Below are 26,066 nucleotides of genomic sequence, written 5' to 3' on the forward strand. Positions count from 1 at the left end.
ATTCTATAGGAAACTGAAAATTTATTATTGCCGAGTTCCGACTGATTTTGCTTGATCGCATCACATATTTGTATAGCTTTAATGCTATCTATTGAAGATAGCAATATTTGTGTAACTAAGTGTTATCTGCTTGAGATGACAATATTTGAACTGCTTAATGCTATCTACTGAAGATAGCTAGGGTCTAAACATTGACTCACTGAGAGGCCACAGTCATAAGTTCGTCCAACAGCGTGCAAGAGTTCTAGCTTTCCAGTACTCGTGATCTTCCTCCATCCCTTGTTGCAGCTCCGTCCGTAGAAGCATTTCGGCACGGACTTGCTAGCATCCAGCTTCCATAATTGCTGATGCTATTTTTACTCGCACAAAGCACTGTATATAATAAACTTTCTTCACGTTCATCATTAGCACTTTTGTTCGCCTCGCCATGTTATTATTCAAGGTGCAGCAATACTCCATTTTGAGGGATGCACTGTATCGAATGAAGATGAAGATTTAGTTTAGGATCTGAACATTAAAGGTGTTTAAATGCTAGACCTTTAACTTTCTATTTGTGTAGCTTTGTGATAGCTGCAGAATATAGTAATATTTATGTAGCTTAATGCTATCTACTCTACTAAAGATAGTAATATTTGTGTAGCTTTATGTTATCTTCTGAAGATAGCAAGCTTTGTGCTAACAACTGCAGATCATAGCAATATGTGTGTAGCTTTAGGCTACCCACCATGTCCACAAAAGATAGCAATATGTATGTAGCTTTATGCTATCTACTGAAGATAGCAATATTTGTGTGGCTTTATGCTATCTACTGAAGATAGCAATATTTGTGTAAATATGACACCACTGGCTTAATTGCTATTTATAAAAGATGACTATTAGTGCTCTACTTAAGTTAACAATATGTTGCTTTGTGCTTTCAACAAAGGCAACTAAAGTTTATTTACAAGTCGCAAAATACAAACAAATTACAACAACCAATATGTGAATTGGAGGAAATGAGAAGAAAACTTTTTGGAATGTAAATTACAATGAAAGACATTAAATTTAATTATCATATAAAATTCGAATCCTACTGCCTTAAAACATATAATAATGAACAAAATTGTGCATGGCATGCCTATCAACCGTAAAAACATTGACCGGGCACCACTATTCCTCATGGCTTGCTATGCCGGGTCTTGGCTCTGCACCCGACGGGTCCGTGGCTCAAAACCCGCCCGGTAAAACAACTTTCTCTTCATTCTAATTTTTTCTTCCTTCCTACTTTCCTTCCCCTTCGCCAAAACGCACTTGCAGAAACTCCATTGAACCAGTTCAAAAGATATGTGCAGTTAAAACAACATTTTATACCAATATGCCCTTACTTCTCGGCATCGGTGGACACATAACCGATACTTTTAAAGGCCCATTCAGTGATTTTGCTCATCCGGACGATCGTAAAAATCATCACAATTCAGATCATTGGTAGCTTTTTCATTGTCATAAATATGTAAACATAGCCTGCTAGTGGTTCAGTCGAAAGCCGTGTATTTAAGAAAAAAATAAGGAATTAACATCTGTAATTTAGATAGGCCTACTGACATTATATAAATTAGCTACATATATTCGAATGGGGCTTCAACTTCGCCAATACTGCTGTTTTCTTTGTTTTTTGCCAAATGTTTCATTTCAAAAATACCAAATGACTATTTGAATGACATATCCTTCACTTTTAAGCAATTTATAAACACATTTATTTTTTTACAGTTTCGCTGGGATCACTGAATGGCTCTTTAATGTTAAATGTCCCATCCCCGGGTTCATATAGTGATCAAACGGGAAATATCTCAAATACCATGGATATAAAGAAGGATAAAAGCGGAATGAAGCCTTGTATCCAGGTTACAAAAATGTTCGCAGACTTTCAGCCAAGTGCCCACTCAAACGTCTTACACCACAATGTTTTCCTGATAGCTGATACTGCTCTCATCCTCACTTGGACCGTGAGACGCAGATTGCGAATCATCATCAGACGGGAAGGCGTCTAATATACTAGCAGTATCAGACCTATCCTTCTGTCCACCACCGACATTCAAAAAAGTATTATTAGTATACACAAAGCTACTGGAATCATCTATCTTATCGTTACAATCAGAAACGTCCAGATGAGTAGAGTATATGTAACTACTTGTTTCGTCAAATTTAGTGTCATTATCTGGAACTTGTAAAATGATCTCATCCATGGTGTCGGAGTCCATACCGTGGTTATCCATTCCTATTGACACTGTTGGTGGTTCTAGTGGAGGAGGAGGCGGAGGAAGCGGCAGGTCCTCGTCATCAGGGCTCTCTTTTAGTTCAATGTTGTTAGCGAGGTGTGTGTTGCTTCCAGTAATCACAGAGTCAGAATCTGTTCTGCTTTTTCTGCTTCTGGAAGAACCATTTTGTTGTATTCCTTTCCTGGAATGACAAAGATTAAGATGGAATCATTGTATGATGTAATCGGGATTTTTTTAATTATTTATTTCTGCGAGAGGCTAGTACCTTCAAAGAATCACCGAAAGCTTGAAAATCAGATTTGGGTTTACTCAAAATATGTCAGTCAAAATCAACTCAATTCGGCCAAAAAAAAGCAAAAAAAGCTGTTTTTAATTGCATACAGCTAAAAAAAATCATCCACATAATGCAAAATCTGAGTCGGTCTGACCCGACCCGTATAACATATGTTTTTTTAAATCTTTTTCGTAGCGTAAGCGTGTATTTTGAGAATTCTTTGTCTATCTTCTAATGCTAACCTAATAGGCAAATTGTTTAATGCTATTAACTTTTGTTTACTGAAATTAACTATAGATTTAACATTAATCATTCTCGAACAAGAGAACTATATTATAGCGCCGTGCCTTCCAATGATTAGACTATTAAAATACAACTTTTGATTTCGTTCCTTCCTTGGGTTTTAGATCACCATTTCTTTAATTCTCATCCGATTTTAACAAATTAAGGTAGAGCAAAAGGGTATAGGTATTGGCTGCTGGTTTTAATTTTGACATATTGTCTTTGTGTGAACATAACTGGTAGTCCTACATTATGTTTTGTTTGCAGCCTGCATGCATTTGGTCCAAATGGTCAATGCTATCTACTGAAGATAGCAAGTCTTGGTCCCTGACAAATATGCAAGAACAAAGTAATGAGCTTTTCAAACATTCGGAGGCAAGGGGTGTCTGAATTGTTTCACCCAAAAATATCTTATTTTGACACCCCGCCCACCCACTGGCACCGTTACTAATTAGAGCTTATAATTATGTCATAATACTTACATTTCTTTAGGCTTAATACAAATGAGTATTATCATAGCGCCGATACCAAACACCCCGAGACACGATATGATGAGTATGGTGATAAACTGCATACCATTCAGACTCCCCAGCAAACCCACCTTAGGTGGCTTGGGAATAGGTGGCTCTGAAAGAATAACAACTTATTTCTCAATCATCGTTTTGGAACACAGCAAACATTGAAGAATGTGTGACTTCTTTCTCGTCAGTTTACAACATTGAAAATGTCGCTTAGAGTGACCCGCCTAAATTAAATCATAAACTGAGGGTTCCGAGTTTTGACAATATCAAAGAAGTAAATAAATTATCAATATTGTGTACAGTTAGAAGAAGGACAAGAAGAGTCTTAAAAACGGAAAAGGTCAGGCAGACTGAAAAGAAAAGGGAGAAAGAATAATAATAATTAAAAAAAATGGAGATAAATAATCTAAAGACAAACTAAAAAAATTAAACTTTTAGGACGATTTCGATTTCTTTGAAAATATTGTAAACTAGAAAAAGGAAAAGAGAGCAAGGAAATATAGGGTAAAAGAGAAGAGAGAAAAAGAAAGATGAAGGGGAAAAGAAAGATGGAAGAAGCAAATTTGGCACAATCGAACACACACCATCAAAACAATAGGCTTCCAAAATTTACTAGCACCTTACCCCAGTTAGCCATGCTACCAAACACAAGTTATTATTATTGCACAATATCTATTTAAGTTTTCCGACCGTTAGTTAGATTATTAAATAATTTCGGCTAATTTTCCTTTACAATGGATTTTATTCTTTTGATTACGCGTATTTAGTGTTTCTTTGTATTCTAGGATGCTGTGAAAATCTTCGGGACTCGGCACTACGGTACCTACCTAAGATTTCAACTTGTGTTGCCGCCATCCACCATGATAAATGTGGTGCTGAGAAATGCCACAACATAGCACCAGAGGTCGCCTTCCTTACTGTGCCTTCTCCGTTCTCTACCCATGTACCTATATAATGGTTGAATGTTATGAATGGGATATGAAGATTAATTAATTATAGGAATAAATTAAGGCGAGCGAGTGGGATGAGTAGGAGCCATATTTTTCCAGTTTTCGCCATTTAACTTCAAAACTGCTGTGCTTCATATTAATACATTGCTCTTAAAGAAAATAAGTCAAATAAGACAATAATCGATATCTGTTTCCATAGGTTTTGTTGTTCTTAATTAAGGCGAGTCGGAGCATTCTGGTCATATTTTTCCAGTTTGGTTGCTTTGCTTAAATATTACAGTTCATTTCTGCATAGCAATACATTGATCTTATATTACAGGAAATGATTCACGGAAGCCACTTTTCACATTTATATTTCTACATTTCCATACGTATTGTAGTTAATGACAAACAATAGGTCAAAAAGAAAGTTTTCGCTATATTTCTCCTTTCCCAATGAAAACCATGCCTTTAGGAAAATAAAACCCATTACAATGAGCCTTGGGGTCTCACGTATTTTAACCAATACCCTATGAGCGTCTATAGCCATTATTTTTCGTGAGCGGAAACACCGCTAGCTCAGGTAAAAATAATGAAAAATAATAACAGAAAGGAAGCAAATGTAGATATCAGTTCTAAACAATAAAGGTCCAGTCAATTGATTGTTGCTCTAAGGCAGACAGATAGATGTTATAGAAGCCTCCAATATTTACAAGAAAATATCAAATGTTAAACATACTGGGTTGTTGTCAATATTATCAGTATGTTGGCTTACAAAAAAAGGCATTCATTTAATTTTGATGATTTTATTAGATTGTCTGACATAGCGAATCACTGATAGTGTTTATACCCAGCAAACACAAAACGTTTTCGACATCAATCGTAGAAGGTTTGAAAAAGGTAGCCAGAAAACGTTTGAATGTCGGGTTATATAAATTTTAAGGGTATAAAACGTTTTCATAACATTCAAAAACAGTTGTTGATAACCTACTGCAAATATTCGAACATAATGTTGACAAAAAATGTTTGGGTAAAATATTTTACAATAACATTTAGAAAACATTTTTAAAATGTTGTTGTAGTCATGTTTTCATACAAAACATTTTAAAACGTTTTCATGACCTTCATATATCCCGACATTTAATGTTATTGAAACGTTTTTTATCTAAACCAAAACCCAAAGTATAACATATATATTTAAAACGTTTTAAAAACATTTTTGTGTTTGTTGGGTACGCGTCATTATTTTCTTAAGAGGGCAAGGTGGTTTTATGAAAACCAACAACAACGGTGGATGAAATAAACCTAGGAATCGACTCATTAACCAAAATTTCAAATTATTACTTGATAAATCCTTAAAAACCTCAAAATAGCATGGGGTAAAATTTGACTAACGAGGATCAGGGTGGACCGGTTAATAATAGCAAAAGTTAATTTATAATGCATACCTGAATTTTCATCAAAATACCAAGCTGGAATCTTATCCCCATTTTTAAAATCCTCCACGTCATCACTAATCGGTATCACCATAGCAAAATCACCCGTAACCATGGTAACGGGGATATCCCCATTATGTAATGTTAGTTGTATGGCAGCATATGGTACAAGAGAGACAATGCCAGATTTGGATTTGTCTGTATTACTGGTTGGGTCTGGGAGAAGAGTGAGGTCAGAGGTCAGAAGATACGATGCTGATAGATTGGTCCAGTCCGTGGTAGACATTGGAAATTGAATACTTGCGCTCTGATCATCCTCTGGAAAAACAAAATTCATTTTATTTATAAATCTATTGCTATAGAAGATCACATGATATTTTAAAGTTATCTATTGAAGATATAATCCATTTTATGCTATTTACGGAGGATAGCAACCTTGTTTGATGCTATTTTCTGATGATGTGAATATTTGTTTAATGTTTTTTCATTGAAGATATCCATTTGTTCAAAAGAGCTATAGGCACGAATATCAATAACTCAATCACCATCAGTTTGAAAAAGACACAGAGTCGTCGTGTCGAAAGCTCACGTAAGTGAACAATTTTAGTTGTGTGTACAGGTTTAAACTCTACCAATACGAATATATCTATTGCATGATTTCTACTGAATTAGAACTACTTGATGCTTTCTACTGAAGATAGCAATATTTGTTTGATTCTCTCAACTGAAGATAGATTTGTTTGATGCGTTCTACTGAACGTAATATTCCTCTGGGGCTTTCTACTGAAGAGAGTAATTTGTTTGAAACTATCTTCTACATACAGTAAAGCATTTTAAGATACTGGTATTTAAGTGCTGACAAACTATTTCGGCGGTAAAACGTTCACAAATGATATTTAACACTAACTTTTGCCAACGTGTAATGTGGTGTGTTTTCTTACAAAATGTTTTAAAACGTTTTTATTGATGGTATCTACTGAAGAAATAGAAATTGTATAATGCTATCTACTGAATATAGCAATAATTGCTCAATGGTATCTTCTGAATATTGCAATAATTGCTTAATGCTATCTACCGAAGATAGCAATACTTGCTTAATTCTATCTACTGAAGATATTAATACTTGCGAAAAGTTATCTACTGAAGACAAAAATAATTGTTCAATGCTATCTACTGAAGATAACAATAATTGCTCAAGGCTATCTACTGAAGATAGCAATAATTGCTTAGTGCTATCTACCGAAGATATCAATAATTGCTCAATACTATCTACTAAAGATAACAATAATTGCTTAATGCTATCTACTGAAGACAGCAATAATTGTTCAATGCTATCAAATAAAGATAGCAATAATTACTCAATGAAGAAAGTAATAACTGCTAAATGCTATCTACTGAAGACAGTAATAATTGCTCAATACTAACTAATGAAGATAGCAATAATTGCTTAATGCTATCGATTGAAGGTGGCAATAATAATTGCTAAATGTTATCTACTGAAGATAACAATAATTGCTCAAGGCTATCTACTGAAGATAGCAATAACTGCTTAGTGTTGCCCACCAAAGATATCAATAATTGCTCAATACTATCTACCGTACTAAAGATAACAATAATTACTTAATGCTATCTACTGAAGAAAGCAATAACTACTAAATGCTCTCTACTGAAGACAGCAATACTTGTTCAATGCTAAGATAGCAATAATTGTTCAATGCTAAAGATAGCAATAATCGCTGAATGCTATCTGCTAAAGATAACAATAATCGCTGAATGGTATCTACTGAAGACAGCAATAATTGTTCAATGCTATCAACTGAAGATAGCAATAATTACCCAATGATATCTACTGAAAAGTAATAATAATTGCTCAATGCTATCTACTGAAGATAGCAATTATTACTCAATGCTATCTACTGATGATAGCAATAATTTCGTAGTGCTATATACCGAAGATAGCAATAATTTCTCAATACTATCTACTGAAGACAGCAATAATTTCTCAATGCTATCTACTGAAGATAGCAATAATTGCTCAATGCTATTTACTGAAGATAGAAATAATTTCTCAATACCATCTACTGAAGATAGCAATAATTACTCAATCCTATCTACTGAAGATAGCAATAATTACTCAATGCTATCTACTGAAGAAAGCACTAATTTCTCAATACTATCAACTGAAGATAGCAATAATTTCTCAATACTATCAACTGAAGATAGCAATAATTTCTCAATGCTATCAACGAGGCAGCACTAATTTGCTAAATGCTATCTACTGAAGATAGCAATAATTTCTCAATACTATCAACTGAAGACAGCAATAATTTCTCAATACTATCAACTGAAGGCAGCACTAATTGGCTAAATGCTATCAACTGAAGACAGCAATAATTTCTCAATACTATCAACTGAAGGCAGCACTAATTTGCTAAATGCTATCTAGCGACACAAGGAATGGCAGCGAAAATTACATAAAACAGTCATTTTTTTCAAACAGTTAGATTTACATACAACAACAAAAATTATGTATAAAACTAAGAACCCAAACAATAAACAATGGAACACAAACAATATATACATAGTTGTTACCATTGCTTGTTGTTTCAATATGTACCGTGTCCTCTACTAAGCTGACAAATGCTGGCTGAAGTTTTGCAAGAAGTATGACCAGAACTGAAAGTAAACCATAATCGAAATTAAATAAATTAGTGGTGATATCAGCAAGGTAAAGCAGACTCATTGTGTGCATTGGAGGAGTGACGAACTCACAACAGCTAAGTTAATTCAGGAAAATCTAACCAAAACGCCAAAAAAAATAAATCATAAGATGGGCACTTTGGTACATGTGACCTTACCTTAATACCTTACGACACCTGTGACCAAACGGGTTTTTCAACTTTGGGGTCCCCGTTTTCCAGATTTACCCAGGGTAATCTGGAAAACAGGGACCCTAAAAACGAGGACCCTTAAAATATCTTCATAATGCTACAACGAACTTTGAGGGTCCCCATTTTAGGGTCCCCGTTTTTCAGATTACCATGGGTGAATCTTGAAAACGGGGACTCCAAAGTTGAAAAACGAAGACCCCCTAAAATTGTGTCAGTATTTCTATTGGGTGATTTTAAGGGGTCCCAGTTTTCGGGGTCCCCGTTTTATAGACTCTCGTGACCAAACAAATAATGCCTCATCAGTTCGAACGATCGCACTTGTCATTTTGTCATGGTCAACTACAAACGATACGACCAATGTCACCGTGCGATAGTTTTCCCTATGGCCATGTGTCACAAGTTGGGACCCCTTTTACGTGATATACATTTGTTTACTGTTTTCAAAGCTAAAAATATCAATTTTGAGATGAATGGTAGTATACTTTTTTTTATTTGACGCACCCTGATAACGTTACCATGGAGACAGAGAACTGTGTTTAATGATGGTATTTTCAACGCCATCTGTTGTAACTGATATAATAATGCCTCAATAACTCAGTTTGGAAATGAATTTGAATATTTAGGGAACAGGTGCATGCCTATGTGATTTTCTGTAATTGTAACATTTTAGGGGGAAGCAGCATACATTATTATATGCTGCAGTTCATTATGTGTTTAGTGGTTATGCAAGGAAGCCATTCAGAATTCATCATTATGAAACAACAAAAATTTGGAGACTCATAAATGATTTTGGAAAGTTTCAGTTTCATTATCTGTTTTATATGATGAAAATGATCCCAGCGAAAGTGTAAAAAAAAAATACAATTGTTTATAAATTGCTTAAAAGCGAAGCGGGATAAGTCATTCAAATTGTCATTTGGTAATTTTGAAATTAAAAATTTGGCAAAAAAAAAAAAAAACCGAAAAAAGACACCAAACAAAACAGCAGTATTGACGAAGTTGAAGCCCTATTCAAATACATGTAGCTATATACTGTCAGTATACATTACAGAGTCATCTAAAATGCCTTATTTAGTCTTAAATACACAACTTTCGGCTGAACCACTAACAGGCTATAATTAGCACATCTATGACAATGACAAAGTACCAAGGTCTGAATTTTGATGAAATTTACGATCGTCCGGATGAGCTTATCACTGAATGGGTTAAGGTTGCTTCGAATAAAACAAAATACCCCATCCGCTTGATCGAGAAATTAGGCATCCAATTTTGAATATAAATTTGACGATTAATTTTAAGACCAATTTTATTTGCGTGAATTGATGCGCTTAAAAGATGATCGACCGTTTGTAGTTTCTGGCCCTCAGTGATTCGTCCATTTTACAGCCTACCGCTAAATTCTTGGACGGACGTCCAAGGTTAGTCGTATAATCTTAGGCGAACGGCATGCCCCACTGTCTCTACATAAATGGAAACAATCATGGTCAAAGTTATTGGGAATACGTGGTCATTCGGTCGTAGATCGTCAAAATGTGCAGTTTATGCGATTCAGAACTAACCTATAAATAGTTTTTCTTGAGGCATAACCCAAGGCAAAAGAAGAAAGTTAATAATTTATATAAAAAATATATTAATGGTAGTGGTCACAGTAATTGGAAACTGAACTCATCAGTCCGGTGGGAGTCTCTCAGTCAATTAGGAAATTATACTTAAGCTATAACTTTTCATTAAAAAAAAATTCAGGAACTTTCATATCTTTAAAAAATGCACAAAATATGATCCCAATGAATCTTTTTTCTTAGCATGCTCCGAAATCGGTTCTATAAATACATGCACCACTTCATTGACTGTCCTGTTTGGATAATTGAAACAAGCATTAATGCTTTCAGATAAACATTCCAAACCTTAAATTCGACCAGTGTAATTACCAATAAATTATTTCTACTAATGTACCTTCTAAAATTAAAACTCTTACGTGTTTTGTCACTGTGTATCCACCTCAAAGAATTGGTTGCATATCCAGGCTTTATTGCCATCAGGACAACACCATCACCTTTCTTGACAAAAACAGTTTTACGAACAATATGAGACGAACCGTGTAGCTGAATTCGAATCGTATCAAAACTTCTGGATGACAATTGTACAATTGGTCCAATAACAGGTTTGTGATCGGTATCGACGATAGCAAGTACAAAAGTGACCGGTAGTGTATCTGCTGCAGAGCTTGTTAGCGAATTTGTTGTCATTTGTTGGCTAGTGGGTTGGATACTCGGACTTTGTGTAGAATTTATAGTAACATTTGAAAACATGGTTGTTGTGAGTTGCGACGTGGTGGTATCGTTTGTAGCTGGACGAGTTGACATAGGGCGAGTTGTCGTAGTGGTATTATAAGATACTGTAGTAAAATTGGAAGGTGTAGTTCTTAAGGTAGTCATGTTAGGTGTTGAAAAGTCAGTTTCATTTTGATATGAATATTCAGTGGTTATATTTGGCAAAATTGTTGTCAAATTTGTAGTTGTCATGGTTATTTGAGTGCTTGGTGGGATTGTAGATGTTACATTTGTATCGTTTGTATTCGGCTGCTCGGAAACATCCGGAAACTGAGTTGTATACACATCGGTTGTATTTGAAGAGTCGGTAGAATTAATGGACGATGTCTCATTGGGCGATACAAACATGGGACTAGTAGTTTCTTCAGAATCGTTAAACGATGAAGTGGTGTACGCATCGGTTGTTGTGAAGTCAGTATCATTCAAGGACGATGTGACATTGGTCGAGTCAGTTTGTTCTGGTGATAATGTGCTCATAGATACATTTGTTTCCATAGTAACATTTGGTGTGCTCTCTAACGTCCGCATTGGATACGTGCTATTCTCATACACAGGAGTCACAGTATATGTGTCGTTAGTCTGTGGTTCATCAGTCGCATTGGGATATGTTGGATTAGTTGTATTACTTATTGTTGCATTAGAAGGGAACGTCGTGTCACTTTGAGTGGTGTTTGACCCCGTCTCCTTCCCGTTGTCAACGGATCCTTTTTCAGAGCTTGGTTGTGTTGAATTTGCCTCGGACGCAGCTGTCGTAAATGGCGCCAAACCTGTATAAAAAACCGAGTGATGTGGGAAAGGGAAAATTGGTTAGTTCAAAAATTTTAAGTTATAAGCTAAATTTACACTCCACTGAGTTGAATAATTTCTCAATACCATCTACTGAAGATAGCAATAATTACTCAATCCTATCTACTTAAGATAGCATTAATTACTCAATGCTATCTACTGAAGGTCGCAATAATTTCTCAATGCTATCTACTGAAGATAGCAATAATTACTCAATACTATCTACTGAATATAGTAATAATTTCTCAATACTATCTACTGAAGATAGCAATAATTTCTCAATACTATCTACTGAAGATAGCAATAATTTCTCAATGCTATCTACTGAAGATAGTAATAATTTATCAATACTATCTACTGAAGATAGTTATAATTACTCAATACTATCTACTGAAGATAGCTATAATTTCTCAATACTATCTACTGAAGATAGCAATAATTTCTCAATACTATCTACTGAAGGTAGCAATAATTGCTCAATGCTATCTTCTGAAGATAGCAATAATTACTCAATGCTATCTACTGAAGATAGCAATAATTACTCAATGTTATCAACTGAAGATAGCAATACTGAATTACTCAGTACTATTTACTGAAGAAAGCAATAATTTCACAATGCTATCTACTGAAGATAGTAATAATTACTCAATACTATCTACTGAAGAAAGCAATAATTGCTCAATGCTATCTACTAAAGATAGCATTACTTGCTTAATGTTATATACTGAAGACAGCAAGATATAAGCTAAATTTAAGTAGCCAACACGGCAATAGGAGCAGTGACAGTATGCACTGTTAAGGCGAGTCGAAGGAGAGCATTACGCACTAAAACATTGAGACAAATAAAAGTGACACACAAGAGGATTGAGAATGGTATAGGGTCCATAAAGAATATCACAAGGCTAATAGGGGCCTAATTGGTCTCATTTCCGTCCCATTTACACGATTTCGATCAGTAGGTCCGGCAAAATGAGCAACACTTTCGTTTTGATAGAACATTTTACTTAAACGCATGAACCGCAAGACCTATGCAATTAGACTTCCTTGACTCATTTTCTAAAACTTAAGATCAATAATAAATTATATTAAGTACTATGCAGTTTTGTTTTAGCTAAAACTGGAAAATACCGCTGAGAATAATTGAAAGGAGACCCATCAATATACCAATTTTTAAGAAAACTTGTACCCATCGATATACCACAATTCAAACTTTCTCAATAAATTTAACACAAATTGTCTTAATTTTTTTTATAAATTTTATTCCATAATTTTGGGAGAATATCATAAATGTTGGCTACAGTGCGCAAAATTAAGGACAAATTGAGAAAATTGTGAAAGAAGGACCACCCATATACCAAAATTTGTCTAAAAAATGGTTCTGAAAAGGCTGAAAATGCTTCCCACGTTTGCGGCACGCGTTATTTCTTTCTGCAACCATAATGGGCCGCAATGCGATAACACGTAGTACATACATGTAATTATAGGCCTATGAGGCTAGATATAACACGAGTTTATTACCATTATTATTTCCTCTTACTTAATAAAATAAAAAGAAATCGATAGAATTAAAATTATACAAAGGTTTACCTGGGGTTCGAACCCAAAACCTATGTATCCATAGTCTAATGCCTACACGACTGTGCTATGATTCGTTGTGCCAGAAAGGTGTTTGTTTATGATACTTATTGATTACGGAATAAAGTGCATACACACAATATACTATTACTAGTATATTAGTACTAATAAATACGAATATAATCCTAACCCTAACCCTAACCCTAAACCCTAACCCTAAACCCTAAACCCTAACCCTAACCCCTAACCCTAACCCTAACCCTAACCCTAAACCATAAGACCATAACCCTAACCCCTAACCCTGACAATAATGAACCTTGCCTCGGACGATGCGGTTAGTGATATATTGCGGCCCATTATGGTTGCAGAAAGAAATTAAGCTTGCGGCACGTCCCCATAATTATGATCATATGCACTAGTACCAGTAGGTCTAGCGCCTACTCAGTCATAGTTTTTAATATAGTTTATTATAGTCATGTCATAGTTTAATATGACTTTAAATGTCCCATAGAAACCCCCTATATATACTATAATTCAATTATGTGTAAGGGACATGTGTAAATATTACAAATGCCAAAATAAAATCAGGTTTTAAAGAAATTTGACCAAACTCACTTTAATATGACATTGCGACTATACATGTATACACAAGTTTCCTTTTATTTAGTCGCCAAGGTACCTGATTGGTAGACACAGAGTACCTATACAGGGACTGTATACCAATGCTGCTACTGCACAGGATTTACCAGCAGTGGTACTGCACTGGTACCACACTGGCGATAGTGATACTTGTGTAGGCAGCCCTAATAGGCCTAGGAATCTGACAGTGTAGTATAATTTAACATACTATGTTGTACAAATCTATTTAGTAAGCCTACAGTATTTTTAGACTAAAATAAATGGGACCATAGTTTCAAGTTATTATTAGGACTCCGTTGCGTATGAACGTTTGGAAAGTATTTATTGTGGGACATTAGAGCACATCAGACATATCGAATTGCATTCTAAATACGAAGAATGTCGTTCTGATATCAAATAATGTTGATTTCGCAATGTAATGTAGTAGGCCTACACATTTTATGGCAAATGATTAAAAATGGAAATTTTTGATATTTAACAGTAGGCCTACTCGAAGTAAATTTTATACATCTGATGATTTATACCTAAAGTGTATGTAGGTGGGATGAAAAGCCGACGATCAATTGAAAATTTTGACCTTTCGTATTGAAGATATGGATTTTTCACCCAAAACACACACAAAAATTAGGTCTTTTGAGGGAAAAAAATCCATATCTTCAATATGAAATGTCAACATTTTTAATTGCCACCGCCATTGTGTTTTTTTTAATAATAATTGGGTACCAATCACTTTGGTACACCCTGTATTATTGGTAATATTAATACCCAGGAAGGTTTTCTATCCAATTTAAACCCAAACCCAAATAATGAAATAAAATAAAGGAAAGCTTGTTTGATCTTGGTCATACAAGGTGGATCTCTACATGGTGATTAAAATGTCGTAATAATTAATACGCATTATGCATGGAACATAATGACAATTAAGTCTGTTTAAATCTTACTACCCAAAAATTTAAAGTCTAAAGAATAAAATGCCTTTTTAAACACGTACAATCAGTATGAAGCGCTATATTATTTCACCTTTTTGTTTGTTTACTTTTAATAATCTGGTTTATTAAAATATTAATTATCTCGAGCTCGTTTTCACCGCCACGTTTTGTAATTTTACCCAGAATTTAACACGCTCACGTCGGTCTGCGTGCTAGCCATAGGCTTCAAAATAGAAAGTCAAAGTTTTGAGATATTTTCTCAAAATATCAAGAGCTATCTTAAAAACCACTGAACCAATAATTGGCTTGTTTGTACTCATTGTAATGCATTTTTCATGCTGATTCCAAATATGGTCATGAAAAGTTAAAATTCTGAAATTTTTGAATTTCTGAATTTCTTGTCGTCTGCAGTCGACACCCGTGTGGAGAGGGTTAAGGAGTTGTAGATTAATTCACTTTTTTATTTGCTTTGTTTTAATATAGTTTTTCATAAAGGTAATAATTAGTTGCGCTTCACTTCTACGTGCTGATGTAATTTTATCCCGGTTTAAACACGTTTAGCCAGTTTTGCATAGTAATAATACCACTCTTTTAAGCTAATCAACTGCATCGGGAAAAACGAAGAAAAAAAATATCAAAACTATTTCGTTACTTACTCGTTTCCGTTTTTATCACCACTACCACTTGAAGAAAACACAGACACGTAATCAACAAGATACTCTTATAATCCATCATGTTGGAAACAAAATCATTGCTGATATTTTTCTTAAAATCATATCTAACATATTCATCCAAAATAGTTTACCAGTAGTAGGCCTACATTTAGCATTGTGTATAATTTGCAAATGTTGATACCATCATCTGTAGCAGCTGTTACACGTTGGTATACACTATGGACCACAATAGCCTCGTCCTAATGGTATAGTCCAATAACCTCAATTCCATAATCACAGTGCAAAATTTAACCTCAAGTTGCAGAGTATGAGTTTTTGTACCCAAATTTTCAAAGGTCATTCAATTAATAGACAAATGTAATGGGGTTTAAGAACTGTGCCCTGATAGATGAGCATGTTGTGGCTCATAGTGATATAGCCTGTGTGGCCAAACTAAAAACATCAATAGTTTCACGTACATTGTCAATAACAATAGATATGCGTCATAATTTATAGGGATAGCACCCATTTTCTCTGCTTTTTCAGTTTCAACATCTTCCCAACCATACACTAATTTGATTCAACATATAGTTATGAAAAACGGGATGTTACTAAGCATTGGGTAAACCGTTTAAAGGGCACATCGTAATCCACAGCCTCACCTCCAAACTTTACACAAAAAAATTAATTTATACCATCAGAAAGTTAGGACAACCTTATGTTTGTGTGAATTACCTGAAGTTGCAGAATTGTTGGTTTGACAGACATCGTCCAACTTGGGTTTTTTTTCAGTATGGCGTCACACCGAAATTGCAACGCAGTGGTGTGCACTTATAATACATGCAATTATGAAATTTTGATATAAACTTTTTTCGTCGATATCTTTTAACCATCCCCTAAAAAGAGGACGCTAAAATCCCGAAATGCCCCTTTAAAAATTACAATAAGAAATGAGCATACAAATTATGTTAAAAATTGGGTCTGAAGCCATTTTTCCCAGTTTTTGAATGCCAAGGAGGCAAAATAAGACTCTTTTTAGAGTATTTCTTAGTAAAAATGAGCTTTATTGCTTATTAAAATATTTTCCTTTTTATTGCCACCATCTCTCATTTTCTGCTTTATTATTTTGTCTCGTTTTGTATTTTTTTCCAAATATCTTTTTTTAATATAATACTCAATGCAGTACTTAATTCAATTGTTAACTCTCTCCATGCGAGTTTGATTTGTTTTAATTCACAAATTTCAGAATTGTAAATTTTCATAACCATAATTGGACTCAGCATGATATAGTCTCGGTACCAGCCGGTTTGTGCTCCTCCGTCCCTAAACAAACCAGGGACGGAGGAGCACAAACCGGCTGGTACCGAGACTAAGCATGATAATGCATTAAAATGAGTAAAAACAATAATGGTTCAGTGGTTCCTAAGATACGTCTTGAAATTTCTGGAAAATATCTCAAAGCTTGGACTTTTTTTTTTATGTTGGAGGCTATGAGTGACTAGCATGCAGAGCATTGAGATCGATGGTCAATTGTTTTTATCATCGTCTGTTTTATGTACATTGAGTAGGATTTCATTGAATGAGCTGCAAAATTATCGATTGACCTTTACCGGCACTGTTTACTATGGTGTCGTCATTGTTTCAATTTAGAATAATCAATAACTGATTATCGTGATATGAGTATAATTATTATAGCAATAATGATTGTATTTTGTTGTTGCTTGTTTTATTTGAAACAATTAAGACAATTGAGGTACCGGTATTCGTGCATGTACAAATAGATATGCAAATATCATTAAAATTTGCGAACTTGATTTTTAATTTTTGTCATTGTCCACCCCTTAAGGAGCTGTGCTCTTTTAAAAGACTTCAAAACGTCTACCAAACGCTTATTATACCGCATCAAATCAAACGGAGGATGTTAAGCTTTAATCATAGAAATATATTTTAATCATTAAATGATATATGATGCTAATATGAAGAGTAATATCAGTAATATGCTTAATGATCTGAGTATACTGATAGCCGTAGTAGGCTTCAACATAAAAAGTCCAAGTTTTGACATAATTTCTCAGCTGAAATATCAAGAGTTATCTTAAGAACCACTGAAGCAAAGTGGGCTTATGTAAATACACTTTTCATGCAGATTCCAAATAATGGTCTTGAAAATACACGATTTTTTTTGAATATTTCTGTATCGACATCCGTGTGAGGAGTGTTACTGTTAAGTAAAAATTGCCTGAAAATTGCCTGAAATGCATTTTGTTATTTTATTGACGCATAGGCCTATGTGCACCTGATACATCAGTATCGCAACACAAGAACAAATCTAATGAAATATTTAAAACTAAATGATAATGAATTATTAGTAAACAGACATTACCACCACTTGTTTTAAAACGCTCACGAGACTAATAAAATGAAAATCCAATGTTGTTCGCCAAGCATTGTTTATCAACAGATGGTTACAATGTGGTATGTCTATGCACTGTAATTATAAATTTGACAACATTGAGTACGCATTACCACAAAATATTTTGTTATTAAAACACACATACAACGAAACAAACAAAACAAAAACAAATGAAAAGTTTTAAAAAGAAAAATGAACAAAACTGCTCAAAATTAAAAACAACAACAAAACATACGTATGCAAAAGTTGCTCAAACACAAAAAGGCTATACAAAAAACCCGACTTACACCAAATGAAAAAACTACAAAAACAAACAAAACATAACAAGATACCAAAATTCAAGCGAAAGAACAGTGGCATTAAATAAATTAAAAATCGATATCATTAAAACGGATTGAAACCACAAAAACAATACGGCTTAAATTCAGTGATTTGCTTATCCGGAGAATCATAAGAATCATCAAAATTCAGATATTTTGTCATGGATGTGCTAACATAGCCTGCTGGTGGTTAAAGCCGAAAGCGGCTGATTAAAGACAATATATTTTACATGAATCCCCAATAATTAGCTACATGTATTTGAATGGGGCTTTAACTTTGTCAATTCTTTGTCAATATATTTTATAATAACATAGGCCTATTCTTCACTAAGCATTTTATTCTCAAATTAATTTTTTTTACACTTACTCTGGGATCACTGAATGGGCCTTTAACATGGCTCATTATTATACATAAGATACTGTATACTGATAATGTTAATTTTATACATGTAATAAGTTGGACTTACATTTTTAGATTCAAAAAGTGGGACTACACAAAGATGTGTTTCAGATATTCATTGTATTTATTCATTTATTTATTTATTTATTTATTTATTTATTTATTTATTTATTTATTTATTTATTTATTTATTTATTTATTTATTTATTTATTTATTTATTTATTTATTTATTTATTTATTTATTTATGTATTTATTGTCTGATGATCGCATTAGCGTGAAACTCAGAGCAACATCTTTCGTTCCACAAGTTCTACTCGTATTAGCTCTGCTTTAATGCATCGAGCACTATGCACGAAGATAGTAAGAGTATTTATTTATTTCTTTATTGATTGATTGATTGATTGATTGATTGATTGATTGATTGATTGATTGAATGATTGATTGATTGAGTTAGTTAGTTAGTTAGTTAGTTAGTTAGTCTATTTATTTATTGTTTACCAAAATATATACGCGAAATTATGTTCCTGTCTCGCTTACCTCATAATAATCATTACCGTTCTACACCCACACGTTCCCATTCCTTGGTAAAATCTTCAATTTTCATTCCTGTCCTGTTTTCTTTAATAAACCTACAACCCCTCTAGTTAAAAAATGCACCTGTTTTATGTTAAAGGAGTATTTCGTGATCCTAGCATCCTCTTTTTATGACATTTTTCAGTACATATCCACGAAAAAAGCCTATTCCCAAAATTTCAGTTGATTCCGATTTTGCGTTTGCGAGTTATGCATGATTATGTGTATTACACTGCTCCATAGACAATGCGTTGTAATTTCGTTCTGGTGCACCAGAACGAAATTCAAATTTCACGATATCTTTGCAAAACGAATTAATCTGCAAGAAATATTTTGTACATAAACATTATGTAGCCAGAGGTTTCCAGTGATATAAAAATCTCAACTTTTTTGAGAAAAGTGGGGGATGAGGCTGTGGATCACGAAATGCCCCTTTAAATGTTGCCCCCTCTTGGCAACTGTTGTGACAGTTTTCAAGCTAAGCTGTGTATACTAATACCGTACTTCATTGTATTGTGGATCGCAACGACCCAAAGCCAAAAACACCCTTTTACACGTTCACTTTAGAATGTACAACGAAACACACTTTTAGTATATGTCTGTATCTTTGAAGAAACGTATAATATGACTGGATAATGCTCTTCCATGAATGCATACAATCAACAAATTATAATGATTTGCAATATTCTTATCCAGCAGTCTTCTTCTTGTTGATTATAAAGTTCTGTTGCACTAAACGTTCTGCATGACCGATGAGCATCCTGCTTCGAATTTGTCCAGCGACGACTACTATTGAGTGTAATATAATATCCTTTGCGTACAAAATCCTTGCACAGATAACAATTTCCAAAACGGTGCTGATTTTACCATTCACTTACTTTCTACAGGAAACAGGCCTTGTTCCACGCTGTTTCCAAGTGACATGTTGACCGACGCATGTGTTGTTTAACTTGTTTCCTAAACCAGACTTCAGCAAGTCGACAGAAGAATATATTTCCGTTTATAGGACATAATATCCAACGATAAGTGAACAGAGAAAAGTATACATGATCGAATGAACTTTGGTTTAAAATGGACAACAACAGAACAGAGCGATGTGTTCTATAGTGTCTTTGGACAGATAATTATGATAAATTACTGGTCAAAATACATGGTCCGCCTCATACACGGTCCGCCTCTTCTTTACAATAATACATTTTCCCCTTTTGAACCACAGAGGCACGCTACAGAAGAGCGGAAGATATAAATCTATGGTATTAGGTTCGAATTGGTTGAAGCGTCGTGCTAGTATTACGAAGGTCGTCGTTTCGAATCCGGTCAGATGCACTGTTTTTTCAGCGTTAATGTGCACTGGCCTACTCTGGGGAAAGATCAAAATTTGTTCATCCTATTAACCTAGAGAACTAAGTATAATAACTTTCAAACACCAACTTTGTTGTCCAGGCAAAATACACTGCAAGAAATATAAATCCTGATGATCCCACCATGCAGTGGGACTTTGCCCATCATAATTATGTTGCAAAATGTAAACACACCTGCCTGAAGGTCACCTTTATCAACTTGCATTGTGGGATATGGTGCAATCAATCCCATGTCTAGCCACTCATCTACTCTCATAAAAGTAATACCACTGGATACTAATACTGGTAATAGTACCCTGTAGCCTACTAACTAGTATCATACCTAGATCTTGTTTGCAAGACTTTTACCTGAAATACATAAGCATATATAGGCATACATTTTTATTTCACTTCAGGCAACGTAAAACATTTCTGTAATATAATAATCTGGTGCACTAAAGAAGCCTTGATATCTTTAATGCATGTACCATGCCTGAAGTCCGGGTTCTGAAGGCGTGTTTAATTAATCACATTAAGAGATCGAAAATATACTTATAACATGTATAATACAACCATATTTAGACCTTATAAATATCCTCATAGAACCGTATTTAGAGAATATAAATATCCTTACACTTTAAATCGGGGTTCAAGCCTTTTAAGCGGCATCTCATTAACACATTACAAATCTCAAAGCTTGTTTTTCGATGCGGAACAACCCATTCAAGTCTCCTAACATACATGATAAAATGTTACCAGCTCCAAAAAACCCCGGAACAAGTCGCCAGGCATGTTTTTGAGTTACAGGCCTTTAAAGATGACATTCCCATAAAAAAAAAAAATCAAATTTTGGAATTCTTAATTTCATGGTATTTGACCTTGGGACTGAGTGGACTTTCAAATCCTTGAAAGTACTTATTAAAAAGAACTTTATTTAATCAATAATTGACAGCTGAACTATGATAATTCCTATTAAAAGCAGGAAACTAATTAGCCCATTACTCAGATTAGCAGGTCGGCAAAAATATTAAGGTACCATTTACAAAAATATCCATATCTTGAAAAGTATTGATGCTATGTATAAATTAATTATTTTGGTATAATTTTGAAGCTTATTGTCGATGTCCCGTGCTTACATTTTTATTCAAATTATGAAATGTTAAATATGCGACTTGTTCCTGGTTTTGTCAGAACGGGTCACAAATGTTACAAAATTATTCGAGGATTTGTCATTTGTGATGCGATCAAGTAAAATCAGTCGGAACTCGGAAATATTGATTTTGAGATATAACCAAACAAAGGGAATATTTCTTTTTGTTTTCACATGTTTTGGAAACTCTTTAATTGCTCATATCTTTGGAACAGCTTATTCAATTTCAGTGGGGTTTTCTGCAACATCCAGCTTTGTAAATGCGTGTTACTATCCTATAAGAAACTGACAATTTAATATTTCCGGGTTCCGACTGATTTTGCTTGATCGCATCACATTTGGTCTTAGTCTTTATCGATGCGCAAATTGTCACTGCGCACGCTCTGACTGCGCGGTAGTACAGTAACGATGTTCGGATTGACGTCATCATCATCATCATCATCAGCCGTAGTCAGCCCACTGGAGGACGAAAGCCTCCCCAAGTTGGCACCAAAGTTTCCTGTCATTTGCTTTTGCCATCCACCTGATCCCTAATGAAACTTGCTATCTCATCCCTCCATCTGACTTTCTGTCTGCCTTGGTGTCTTGAGCCCAGCCAAGGCCTCCATTCTGTGACATTCTTTGTCCATCTATTATCTGTTGATCTTGCAAGATGGCCAGCCCAATGCCACTTCTTCATTTTTATTGTGTGGATTATGTCTGTAACTTCTGTTTGGCTCCTGATCAATGCCACTGTTTTCCTGTCCCTTTTGGTGTAGCCCAGCATACATTTTTCCATGCTATGCTGTGCAGTTTTCAGTTTTTGCTCCATCCTCTTAGTAAGTGACCACGTTTCAGCTCCATAGGTCATGGCTGGTAGTACACATTGGTTTCAGACAAGTTGGCATCTTACTTCTCATGATGTCATTGAGCTTGCCAAATGCACACCAATCAGCCCTAGTCCTCCTCTTTACTTCATCCATGTGATTGTGAGTCATATTGATTAGTTGTCCTAAGTACACATATTGGTCCACCTTTTCTATTTCTGTGTTCCCTACCATGACCAGCTGTTCTGTGGCGAACTGGTTGAACATGACTTTTGTCTTTCTCATGTTTATCTTTAGTCCCACTTGATTGCTTCTATGGTTGAGATCATTGATCATTTCTCTTAGGTCTTTACCATTGTCTGTTATTATGACTATGTCATCTGCGAAGCGAAGGTGACTCAGGTTGTCTCCATTTATGCTAATGCCCTTACTTTCCCAGTCTAGGTGACGTATAATTTCTTGAAGTGCCGCATTAAACAGTTTAGGTGAAATGGTATCACCTTGTCGCACCCCTCGTTGGATAGATATCTTATCACTGTCCTTGTGGAGGCGGATTGTTGAAGTGCCCTTGCTGTAGATAGTATCTATTATCTGGATGTATCCAGGATGGACGCCTTGCTGTTTGAGGGCTGTGATGATTGCCTGGATCTCAATGCTATCAAAAGCTTTTTCGTAGTCAATGAATCCAAGGCATAGTGGCTGTCTGTATTCACCCATCTTTTCAACAATTTGGTTGATGACATGAAGGTGATCCGTGGTTGAATAACCGCTCCGGAACCCCGCCTGTTCCCTCGGTTGGTTGAAGTCAAGGATGTTGGTAATCCGATTTGTAAGAACTTTGGTGAAAAGTTTGTATGTGTTTGAGAGTAAGCTGATTGGTCTGTAGTTCTTCAAGTCTTTGATGTCCCCTTTCTTGTGAATGAGAATTATAAGGGCATTATTCCAACTGTCCGGTGTCTGGTTAGTCTGGATACATAGTGTGAATAGCTTTGCAAGCTCTGCCTTTACTGCGCTGCCTCCATCCTTGAGAATGTCGACTAGCACTCCATCTTCTCCTGGTGCTTTACCTCTTTTCATGTCATTGAGACATTTGTTAACTTCATCGGATTGACGTATTCTCGATTAAATTGCAAAAGCTTTTGGGAAGTACCAGAAATGATTTCAAAGCACCAAATCGGGTCTAAGCTGAATGACATATGCTGAGGTCAAGATATATTGAGAAAACCTGCAGAATATGTAAGGTGGGGTTTTAGACAGGGTTTTTTTTTTCAGATTTCAACCAACAAATCCGATCCGAGCTAAATGGCTGGTAACAAAAATGCAGAGTTTTCATTCTGAGAAGCACAACATGTTGATTTAATGGAAAAGAAAGTTTGAAAATAATGCTGATGTGCCAGGTATTTGTTTGTGATAGCTGTACTTATTAGGTTTTCTTAACATCTAAGTATAAAAAGTTACAATTGTTACAATTCTGAAATTTGAAGCACGTTTTTTGGTTCTACGCGTTGTTACGAGTCGTATTTGACTCAAGGCCAAAATCACCTTTTACCCGAACTCACACGAATGCACAATACAAATACACTGTTTGATTAAGCTAACAAAATCTAAGTCTTTAATCATGAAAGCAAAATATGATTGGTATAATATAATATGCTAACAAATGCACATACAAAAATAATCAAATAATAATAATCATACTTTTAAAAAATTAGTTCTTAGCCAGCATTCTTCTTCTTGAAGATAACAGAGTTCTTGCAATGTTCTGGTGGACGGCTGATGTAAATATCCTTAATCACTTGTCCTGCGAAAATCAGCGAAGTCCTTTGTACATTTGCACGTATAAATATCCTTGCGTATAAAAGCCTCACACAAAAATGGTCCTGAACTCCTGCTTACTCCAAACAATGATTTTTTGCGCTGCTTTCTCCAAATATTTATCTCCTTGCGCTGCTTCTCCAAAATTGGTTTCTTTCACCAATTTCTCTTTCTCCAGGAAACAGGCTTCTTTAACACTGCTCCGCTGTATTTGACAGATGTGTTGTTTTAAAATACCAGATTCCAGCAAGTCGACAGAAGAACTTTAATCCTTCGATGAGGAGGTGCACATTCGCGTACTCTTACATCTCCTTCGTTGCTGTATTAAAATAGCTCAATTATTGGCTATGTAAACTGATTAAAATGTTCTTATTTTTGAGGCACGAAGGCCAACACACACATGTGGAGTTTTACAATCTCCCATGACATTCTGTAAAACCAAACTCTAAATCTTCACCTTTTATACACACAATCTGTCAAATTTACTTCCTGGGGAATTTCCAAAATTATGTCCATTTCACAATCTGTTATCAGGGATTCCCCTGATGGTGCAACTATGCACTGAACATTGAGAAATATGGAAAATCTCCTATGATATTAATAACTCTGATTCAGTTTGCTTACAGCATTTAAGGGTTTTCCCCTAAAACATGTCGTAACACACAAACTCTTGCATGATAACTTCCAAGGTGTTTCCCCTTGTCTCACATCCCTCATGACATACTTTCAGCTTGTAAACAAAGTTAAATAATGAAATTAAATTATTCAGGGCACATCACAACGTCTGGATGATGTCACTACATAGAGGTGGTGTTTTATAAGATTGATAGGATTTTCGAACTACCGCGAAAAATTGAGCTACTTACCTACCAAATAATTGTTGGTTATATATGGTAGAAGATATCACAAACACTGGGCAAAATGGTGTTTTGAATGAACCAGGGAATTTTAACATGAGAAAATGATCCATTCCTCTGTACCCGTTAGCACGTAAAATAATATGATCTTGATTTGGTGGTGTGCTCCCAAATGGTCTATTTATATGTTCACTAGAATCTCTTACATAAGAAGCTTTTAATGCTCTGCGTGCTCGCCATGTGCTTCAACGGAAAAAGTTCAAGTGTTGAAATATTTTCTCAAAAAAATCAAAAGCTATCTTAAGAACTACTGAACCAATACTAGGCTTGTTTGTACTCATTTTAATGCATTTTTCATGCTGATTACAAATATGGTCATGAAAATTTACATTTATGAAATTTTTGAATTTTTGAATTTTTTTTAAAACTTGTCGTCTGCAGGCGACACCCGCGTGAAGTGAGTTAAACAAGAAGTGGGTCGTGTAGCTATGTTGTGTTTCTTTATCTATTATAGTTTTATGTAACGGGATATCAGGATAAAACAAGCATTGAATGAAAGAAATCTGATATGAAATTTGTTGATTGATATGGAATTAATCTTGAAATTATTGCTAAAGGTAGAGTAGGCGTTGCCTACTTTCTCTATGGTTGTGCACAATTCGTAGCTACAAGAAGCAAACTGCATGCACACCGGAGCCTCCGCCGCGAAAGCTAAAACTGTTCCTTTCCCGTCTTCAAAATGTTTTCCCATACAAAGCATTTAAGCAAAAAATGTGTTTTTGTATAAGCTGCATCTGGCATGTTGCTGTCTGCTCTATATTGTTACAATATGTCAATAGTATAAAATTATCAGAATGCGTTTTCCTTAGATTTGTGATGTTTCAGCATTG

The 26,066-nt window shown here is 34.9% G+C and overlaps 1 protein-coding gene across 1 annotated transcript; it reads right to left on the reverse strand.

The window, feature by feature from the left end:
• Positions 1-1,596: 1,596 nt before the first annotated feature.
• Positions 1,597-23,581, reverse strand: LOC140150101 (uncharacterized). Its single transcript, XM_072172105.1, has 7 exons — positions 22,858-23,581; positions 10,564-11,685; positions 8,290-8,373; positions 5,710-6,015; positions 4,160-4,279; positions 3,294-3,438; positions 1,597-2,436 (listed from the first exon to the last, which is right to left on the reverse strand). The coding sequence occupies exons 1-7, from the start codon at positions 23,579-23,581 to the stop codon at positions 1,929-1,931; spliced, it is 3,009 nt and encodes a 1,002-aa protein (XP_072028206.1). The 3' UTR covers positions 1,597-1,928.
• Between the last annotated feature and the right edge of the window lie 2,485 nt (positions 23,582-26,066).

The sequence above is a fragment of the Amphiura filiformis genome, chromosome 4 (genome assembly GCF_039555335.1).
Source record: "Amphiura filiformis chromosome 4, Afil_fr2py, whole genome shotgun sequence".
Classification (NCBI taxonomy): domain Eukaryota; kingdom Metazoa; phylum Echinodermata; class Ophiuroidea; order Amphilepidida; family Amphiuridae; genus Amphiura; species Amphiura filiformis.

Excerpts from the sequence above, each read along its gene's own strand:
- LOC140150101 (XM_072172105.1), bottom strand. The coding sequence starts at position 23,581 with ATGAAAAGAGGTAAAGCACCAGGAGAAGATGGAGTGCTAGTCGACATT. Across the intron at positions 4,280-5,709 it reads GTATTTTGATGAAAATTCAG|GTACATGGGTAGAGAACGGA; the intron begins GTATGCATTATA and ends ACCATTATATAG. Across the intron at positions 3,439-4,159 it reads AACACAAGTTGAAATCTTAG|AGCCACCTATTCCCAAGCCA; the intron begins GTAGGTACCGTA and ends TTATTCTTTCAG.